The sequence below is a fragment of the Alligator sinensis genome, unplaced genomic scaffold (genome assembly GCF_000455745.1).
Source record: "Alligator sinensis unplaced genomic scaffold, ASM45574v1 scaffold623_1, whole genome shotgun sequence".
In the NCBI taxonomy this organism is placed as follows: Eukaryota; Metazoa; Chordata; order Crocodylia; family Alligatoridae; genus Alligator; species Alligator sinensis.
In genome coordinates, this window is record NW_005842769.1 from 425,900 (window position 1) to 435,622 (window position 9,723).

Consider the following 9,723-nt stretch of genomic DNA (forward strand, 5'->3'; position numbering starts at 1 on the left):
ATTCTGTTGAGACAGCATCTAAGTTGTGAAAATCACTTCCCCCAGGCATGCAATTATTTTTAGCCTTCCCTTTTGAACATTACCTTAAAAATATTATTTTTTCCCAAAGTGTTTTGAGGAAACACCTACTTCTCACATCTTTCCCTTTTTCAAATTTTCCCTGTCTCGATTTCTTACTAGACCTTTGTATTTTGGAGTGTGGGATTTCATTACATGTTTTATGTTTTATTCTGTTTTATACCGTGCCAGATAGCTACATGGGTAGGAGAGGGGCACTGTGTTCTTTAATTTCACTTATTTTATTTATAATAAGTTGCAGTTACCACATGAGACCAATTATTTTCTGCCTAATGAATCATGTTAAAACAATATGTGTCATACTTACTGTAAATATAATCATAAAGAACATTAACATATTCTTCACCAGGGGAGAAAGAGGATTCTTAAGATAAGGCTTCATTTGGGATCTAAATTGTATTACATTACTGGGATTGTGGGTTTCCTGTGGTATAGGAATTTCTCTTAGCTGTGGTCTTCCTCCCTGTTCTGCATGACTCACCCTATTGACTGCAACAGCAGGAAGTGGTTTGTTTTGTTTGGAAAGACAGTAGGAGTCACTCCTTTGCAGAATTAAGTCCAGTGTCTCCCATTTAAGACAACTAAATTCCTTACATTGTAAATAACTCTCTCTCTCTGCTGTTGTCATAATGTTAAACATAGACATGTAAACATAGACATGTAAAGCTAAACCAGAATGGACTTCGAAACAATTACTCTCCATTTCTAAACAATAAAATAAAAGTCAGAATGTAAAAGCCTCAGTAAAATCTAACCTTCTGTCATTATGGGCCAGCACCTGTTTCCCCTTCATGTACCCAAGTGGTGTGTATGTAGTCTTGTCACTGCTGGTTTTGGCACTTATGTGTAGTTTGGAATTCTGTTTCCCCCTGTGCTGTGATGAAATAGGAGCACCCTTGTTGAGCCCCAGCTCAAGTCTGGGATCGTGCCTGGTATGCAAAGGCCAATAAAGATACCAGGGGTCAAAGTACAAAGAAGGTTTATTGCTAGCAATAAAAGGTGCGAGCGGAATAATTTCACGTAACAAGCACACCAGATTACTATTTCTAAGCATCTTTTATACAGGAGTTTTTGAGCCTTCATAAGCATCCTTGTTTGCTGATTGATTATAAAGGAGTGACGCAAGGAGTTCTTTACTGAGCATGTCTCTATACCTGTGTTTTAGCCATGTATCTCATTTACATACATGTATGTTTCATTAGCATACTTTTTCCCCACCTAGGGGCGTGATTTTTAGTATTTTAATGAGCCCTTTAACCCAGTACTTTGCTTCTTGCTTTTGTTTTCAAGCCCCCTTTATCTAGGACTGCCCATCGCAGATGGGCATTTGTCACATAACATTCTCTTCTGCTTCGTCTTTGCATAGTGGTTTCTAGGTCACTCCTTACACCCTGAGTACTTACCTGCTGGAAGTGAAATACAGTAGAGTTCTTTTACCTCTTACCCCAGTGGCCAAGGGCACTTGCCCAGAGAGTGGGAGATCTAGGTTCTAGGCTTCCTCACCCAGAGAAGGTCTGAACTTGTATCCCAGCAAAGATGTCTAACCACCAGGCCATGGGCTAGGCAATGCCCAGAGGACTCTCCTTGAAACTCCCCACAGCTCCTTGCATTGAATATTCATTGGATAAAATAGATAAACAGCCCCTTCCTTTCCAGGCTAGCAGCCATCTAAGGAAACCACGCTGTTTCTGGCTTGTTCGTATCTTGCTGGTCCCACATATTTCCCTCTCTTGACTGTGCAGGAAGACAGTTTCAGGAGGAGGGCTGGGGAGGACCTAGAACCAAGGTTTCCCACTCTGTGGGCAAGTATCCTAACTATTAAACTGTAGGACTAAAACATAGGAGAGTCATTCTCCCCCTCGTTTAATGTATAATAACTACTAGTCATGCTTTTTTTCTATCTATAGTTTTGCCCACCTTAATATACATGCAAGGGCAATTACATTCCTCCCTAGGCAGCTGCCCAGCCAGAGCACAGCCTACTGAGCATGTTCAGTAGGTTATGCACCCACTACTTGGGCATGTGATTTTTAGCACAAACAACCGGCTGGTATAATATGGAAACTTTGGATTGAGCACAAAGTTCAGTACTAGAATGGTGAAATTTCTCTTTAGAAAAGCCAAAAAGCTATGGTGTGCAGGGGAAACGAGATTTGGCGGCCCTGCTTCTGTGCTGTTTAGTGGCCTACTTTTGGCCTTTAACTGATGTGAGCGCTGCAGGCATTGCCACTGCTGAAGTCAGAAAGCCATGAATACTTGCCATTCCAGCACAGGATGTGGTAGCCAATGTCAAGTGATTAAATATATTTCAAGCTATTTTAACCTGACATTGAAAGTGCTAATCATTTATAGTCATTCTGACTTCAGTAGGAACTGAAAGAACTTAGCACCACTTAATCCTATATTATGTGCCAAACCTGTGTGTTAGAAATGAAGAAATATGATTTCAAATAACATAAAATAAATCTGTCTTTCCTCTGCCTGAGCTATATGGAATTTGTTTCCATAATTTTGAATAATTATTGAATGCTTTAAATACATCTCTGTTGTAATTTATTACGCAAAATAGAATGCATCAAAACCATTTTCCACAGAAGTCTCTATGCCACAGGTGCTTGACTATAAGAGGGATTAAAGCATTGTGCCCTGGGAGTTTGGGAGATGTGAATTCCACAGTAGTTGAATAGAATGCTTTGAGAAAGGCTGACTCAACCTCCTCAAGAAGTAGCTTATCTTTTCAATGCCTCAATTATATTTACCACCCTGTGGTGCCATGAGGCATAAGCCATTGTGTGAAGTGCTGAGTTCTTCGATTGAATAGGCACACAATATTATTATATGTTGTTCTGTGAAGGTTACGGAAATGTTGATGCTCAGTAAATCTCATTGGATGTGTGCAGTTAACAATTCTGGATCTCATTCTTTTGAAGCCCCGGCATTTTCAGGAAGAACTTGTGCTTATGATGGAGTGAAAATCTTCCACGGGACCAGGATTACTTCATACCCTGTTGCTACAATGTGTGGCAATGAGATCCCTGGACCTATCAGTACCTTTGGATCCATGCTGCTCAACTTCTACACTGACTCCCATATTGTAGGGCTTGGATTTCTGGCAAAATACAAAGTAATCTGTGAGTATCGAAATAGTATGCTTTAGTTGGTAAAACTTGTCAGGTTTGAGTGACAGTTCAAAACAGCATTCTTCTTCTCCACGTGTGCAACATAGGAGACATTACACCTCACTGTGATTCTCCCTTAGGTTGGCAGAGATATTTACACACCCGCTTCCACAAAGAGGCTGTTCAGGAACAGGGCTCGGGAATATTCGGCATATTTTTTCACTGACTGTCCAAGAGCTTATAGTGCTATATCTTGGGCATGTTACTCCTCTTTAGAGGAATTATTACCATGAACGGTTCTACATGGGGCCGGGTCAAATTCTAGGACTACATTAGTGCTTTACAACCATCTGCTCCACAAAAGCAACAGGAACTGAGTTCAGCTGTGCCGTGTTATTTTTAATTAAAATGTTGCTCCAGAGAAATGTCATTTAACTGAGGAACGACTGCTATTGCATGCAGGAGGCTGGCAAAACTTCGGGCCTGATTCTCAGTTACACTAAGAGCCCCTTCTTCCACACTGGCAGCATAAAATGGGCCCAGTTGCATCTACACCTACTCAAAGATTCCTTTGCACTCCCAGACAGTAATGTGATTCGGCCATAGTTTAAATGAGAACCAGATTTTAAATATGCTTTTCATTTCAGTGTATACAATTCCCTTTATAAAAAGGAATGTGTATTAAAAAGAGAAATGACAACAGGAATGTTAATATTAAGCGATCAATAAATCTATTTTCAAAATGAATTTACATATTTTCTTGTTTTTGAAAACCCATTTCATTTGCCATCTGTGAAGCAAACACATGTGCTCATACCGCCTCTGAAGTTTCCCTCACTGCTCTCATTTTCACAATAGCCCTAGCAAAATGCATAAGATCAAGTAGTTCTATATAAAATTAATTGTCCTGATACTGACAGGTTAGACAGTATAGCACTGATGGTTATCAATGTGCATTTACTTATGAAAAGGACCTTCATGACTTACTCAAGTTGGCTGCTGCTATCTGACTTGTGACTTCTGACATTTGAGAAGTATGACTACAGCTTTATTGGTTTGGTACTCTATACAAAGCAGATTCTAGCAATTAACATTCCTTTTCCTTCTGGTTGTACTGTTTGCTGGAAAATAATGGAAAAAGCTTCCCTCTGCTAGCTTAGCATGAATACTACTTTTTATCTTCTTAGCTTTTGTTTCTTATTTGTCCACATTCCAGTGTTCGGTGCTCAAAAAGACTCCCAAGCATAGCTGTTGATGCAGAATGAGGGGTTGTACATTCACAAGTGTTTTTGCAATTTTCTTTGTGAGGGTAGTGGCTAAGGCAGTGCCTAGTCCTTAAAACTGGAGAGTCTGTGTGGGGGTTTGGACTGTTTATCAACAGGATACAAGAAAGCCTGTTGCCAAGTTAAGACTGTAAAGGGCATGGCTAACAATTAAGTTTGGAGCCAGGTTATAATAGCATTTCTTCTCTTGAGCATTTAAGTTGGGAACAAACATTAGGCCATATCCTGGCCTAAGCAGTGTCCATGGTGTGAAAACCACAACATCAAAATGGGACCCTTAATTCTACAGCTGCACACGCTTGACTACTTCTGCCCTGATTTAGCCATATAGCATATACACCATCACTCAACTATTCCCTGTCTTCAGACGCAGAGGCTGTGATTCTACCCACTGCTATATTGTCACATAGGGAATTGATGGCAGAGAGGTAGCTCTAAATCTATTCAGTGCCTTCTGTAAGACATGGTAGTTGGATTCCATGCAGCTGACTGAGAGCTGGGAACAGACTGAAAAAACATTGTAGCTTAAAGAATCCTCCCCTCTCCCATAGCCTTCCTACTCCACAACTGACTAAAGAAATCCAAGAGGAGTCAGAGAGGCAGAATAATCCTGCAGCTGCAGCAGAGGGGAAAGGAAAGATAGTGCTACAAGCAAAACAGTTTCAGAAGAGATGGGATCTGAAATTTGGTTTGCACATTAGTGGTAAAATTCTTTTTGACTTTAGAGGGGTTAGGGTTTTATCCAATCAACTCATTTAGCCAACTTCTTTACCCACCAAGAAGCTCCACCCTAATTAGAGCAGATTCGGGCCCCTTCCTCAAGACACCACTTGGCATGCAAACACTTCACATGGCCGTATGGTGCCTACTTCCTCCCTTTTAGGGTCCTTAGTGTCAGGATTTTGCCTATATTCTTAAGTGCAAAAACATGAAATCATTGAAGTCGGGGAGGGTAATGTGAGAGGGAGAACTGTGGTGACCAGGATCTACCCAAACCATGTGAGTTCATTTTACATCACTGGATGGTGGACATCAACATGCCGACACAACCTAGTATTATGAGCTTTAATTGATCAACAATTTTGCCTTGCCTGTACCTAGAACTGTACAACTATCCCTATCGATGTATTTTGCTCATGTATTCAGATCCAGACTGTTTATTTTTTGGCTGTCGTTGCAGCTTGTGGTGGCCTCTTCAATGGATCCTTTGGCACAGTCAGCAGCCCTACCCATTCAATTACTGATTACCACAACAATATGAACTGCTCATACCACATCACAGTTGGAAACAACAAAGTAGTGGCACTCAAGTATGTAATCCAAGTTCACTTTCGCTTCAGGGGGATAGAAAGTTCTTTGGTTGCAATTTAAAAAAAGGCTTTTGGTAAACCCAAAAAGTCATTAAATCCTTGCTGTTTCCAGTGGAGAACTCAAAGCAGAATTAAGGAATGTGAGTTTGAAAACAGAACCCACCCTCATTATCTCCATAGAAACCAAACTTCATCAAGACTGGTGGAGTCTTACCATCAATTTTTTGTTATTTTTAAGACATCACTTTAATTTTAGCTTACTACTGTGGTCTGCAAAGGAACTAAATTATCTCCTAAACTGCTTTTTGTCCTCTCGGCTAAACTTTACCACTCCACTGCTTTTAAGTGTTAATAATATTATTAATAGTTAAGAATAAGATAACTAAAAATCCTGTTTGGAAAACTAATGGCCTCTTTTCCTTTTAATTCAAATAATAGCCCCTTTCCAGAAATGGTATAATTATGTGCACTGTCCCTCCTTAAAAATGGCCATAGATTTTGCTGCTGAAAACTTAGGGCATTCTTACGCATGTGCTGGAGTTAGGTGGGGAGGGGAAGGGACATGCTCTGAGAGAGAGCCCCCTTAATTAAAGCACCCAAAGATTCTCGTGTATTAGCATCTCTGAACATCAAAATGGCATTGGGGGGAGTTTATGTGAAGCTCATCAAACGAGTTTTATTTAAAAAGCCCCTGCTGCCATTTTGAAGTGTGGGGATGCTGATACACAAGATGTGGAGGCTGGCTAGAGCGTGCTAAGTAGCACACTCTAGCAGACTTGATTAATCAAGCCTCCCAGCTCGTGTGCAGGCACCCTTACAAAATAGGAGTTATGATGTTAATACCTAGCATATAGCATAAGGTAGAGGCAGACTTATGAAAAACTTTGTATGTGACAGAATACAGTAATTTCCTTCTGTGATAAGGTGACAGGCTCTGTGGTTGGGGGGATGTGAGATACCTTGACTTTAGCAAAGCTTTGGCACTGTTCCCTATAACATTTTTATTAATAAGCTAAACAAAAACAGACTAGATGAAATGGCTGTAAAATGGATAGAAAACTGACTGGATCATCATGCTCAGTGAGCAGCCATCAATGGCTCAGTGTCTAGTTGGGAGGAGGCATTATGTGGGTTTCACCAGGGGTCTGTCCTGGGTCTGGTATTGTTTTGTTAATTAATTTGTTAATAACAAAGATTATTAACATCTTTGTTAATAATTTTGACAATGAGATTAGGGGCACACTTAGCAATTTTATCGATGACACCAAGTTGGGTGGAATTGCAGACACACTAGTGGATAGGGCTAGCATCCAGAATGACTAGAATAGACTGAAGAAATAATCCATAATTAAACAGATGAAATTCAGCAGGGACAACTACGAAGTCCTGTGTTCCAGATGAAATAATTGCATGCACAAATATAGACCGGGGAAGGACTAGCTAGGATCCAGTTAGTACTAAGTTAGTACAGAAGAATGACCTCGGAGTTACAGTAGACCATAAGTGAAATATGAACCAACATTGTCCTCCTGTTGCAAAAAAAGCCAATGACATCAAGACATCCTGGGTTGTATTAAAAGGAGCATCTCTTATACATCAAGGGAAGTGATTCTTCACTGTTCAGTCTTCACTGTTCAATACTGATGACACCTCACATGAAGTACTATGTCCAGATTTGGGCCCCACATTTCAAGAAAGGTGCAGACTTATTGGAAAGAGTCCAGCAGAGAGCAACAAATATGATTAGAGACCTGAGAAACATGACTTATGAGGAAAGGCTGAAAGGGCTAGGGTTATTTAGTCTGCAGAGGAGCAGACTGAGTGGGGCTTTGATAATAGGATTCAAATACCTGGAGGGCAATTATAGAGAAGATGAAGATAGACTATGATCTGTTGCCATAGGGGACAGGACTCTGAGCAGCAGTTTCAAGCTGCAGCACAGGATTAGCAGGAACTTTCTGACTATGAGGGTGGTCAAGCATTAGAACAGGCTACCTAGAAAGATAGAAGAATCCCCATTCTTGAAAATTTTCAAGAGCAGGTTGTATAGACACTTAGCTGGGATGGTTTAAATCAGGAATAATCCTGCCTTGAGCCAGGGGCTGGACTAGATGTCCTCATGAGATCTCTTCCAGCCCTGTTTTCCTATGATCCTATGAATATATATGCCTATCTAAGGATGTTGTTGTTTGCCCATATATGCCCATCAACCCAGGATGTTGTGTACCAGCCTGGGGTCCGATGCTGCATTTATATCTATCAAATATGGGCATTGAAGACAATGATTGATTTGACTATTTGCATAAATGATATCTAACTGACTTTCAAAATTATGCAAGATCTATATTGTTCATAGAAATAAAGAGTACCCATTCCTGGGGTGGTTGCAGCTGGTTACCAAGTTTCACAGATAACTTATGGTATCTTATAAGTGTACTTGGCCACAAGGGAGTGCACTTACTAGTTTCTAAAACATTTTTTCCTCCTATCATGAGGGCAAAATATCTTCCCTGATTTCTTCCCAGGAGGGAAACTTGAACAGTAGCTGCCCACACTATATCTGGCTCTGGCCATTGGTATTAATAGGCATTTTCCCAGGTGCTAAAAATCTACTTTATCTGATTAAAAATGAAACCACTGCATCTTAATCCCACAATGTATTTTACAGGTTTAATGATTTCCATCTTGAAGCCTCTTCCTCCTGTTACAAAGATTATGTGGCTCTATACGATGGCTTGAACAGCTACACTCCAGTCCTTGGCAAATTCTGTGGCTCAGAGCTTCCTCCAGCTATTAAGAGCTCCAGCAATAACTTGCTCCTGGTATTTAAGACTGACTTTTTTCAAGTAGCCGGAGGTTGGAAAGCATCTTTCAGAGAGACAATAGGTAAGAATGCTATTTGTATTAGTAGCTCCCAGCTACCTGCTGATGAACTATCTCCTCTGGTGAACTACTGCTGTAGTCTCTGAGCAACAGGAAAAGTCTCTTACTTGTGCAAAAGGCAGTTTAGTCTAAGCACAAGGTAGAGAACAGGGGATTTGTGCATTCCAGTCTCAGCTCTAATGTGACTCCATGTGTTCTTTAGTTTAACTGTTACCTACCTCAGATAATATATAGATCATAGATATCCCTTGCTTGACTGATGGCCTAAAAATATCCAGATCTTCCTCCTCTATAGCATTGGAGCTCTAATTCTTTTGCAGATAGATTACCTGTAGGTACTATATTTAGTATATTTACTATATTTAGCTATATACAAGAAGGACAAGTTTAGAAGGTGCAGTTTCACCCACTTCCCTTTGGACCATGCTGCAGAAGCAGCATCTAGGGAGTAAAAAAAAGCCTTCAAAGCTTGTCTTTGGCACCCTCTCCCTTCCCCTCCCTGCTCAGTGACACCTCCCCTTCCCTCCCCTCCCATTCCCCACCTCCCCTGGCACTGCCCCCAGTTGATCTGGGGGTAGCAGGTGCTCTTGCCACACATGAGCCAGGCTGCATTGGGAGTCAGGCTCAGCCAGGGACAGCAGCCATGGCAGGCAGATTCTCCCTACCTGTCCAGTCCACCCCAGGTGTTCCCCACCAGCTCAGGAGCAGGTGCCTGGAGGGGAATACTGCCTGACATTACCACTGTCCCCAACTGAGTCCCTCCATATAGCCCTGACTAGAGAAGGGCGGGAGTGGCTGGGACAGTGGCAGCAGTGGGTAGGTGTTCCCTTCCTTAAACCAGAGAAGTAGAGTGGGTGAGGGGGAAAGTGAGGGTGGGAGGTGCCACTGAGCACAAAATAGAAGGGACAGAGGGAGAGTCTTACCTGATTCAGGGACTTAAAATAAGTCTCAGTGGTGTGATCTGCCTGCCCTGGTGCGGGGGGGAAGGCTGAATCCATCTCCTATGTACAACACACCCCCAAATAATACATGTACTGTGTTTAGGGAAAG

General features: G+C 41.4%; 1 protein-coding gene across 2 annotated transcripts in view; it reads left to right on the top strand.

Moving 5' to 3' along the window:
• Positions 1–9,723, top strand: part of CUBN (cubilin) — a 243,841-nt gene that overhangs the window by 205,561 nt on the left and 28,557 nt on the right. For both annotated transcript variants that reach the window (XM_025216815.1, XM_025216816.1), the window contains 3 exons: positions 3,009–3,209; positions 5,661–5,790; positions 8,459–8,676. In XM_025216815.1, coding sequence (XP_025072600.1) covers positions 3,009–3,209; positions 5,661–5,790; positions 8,459–8,676 — 549 coding nt within the window. The remainder of the gene's footprint in view (positions 1–3,008; positions 3,210–5,660; positions 5,791–8,458; positions 8,677–9,723) is intronic.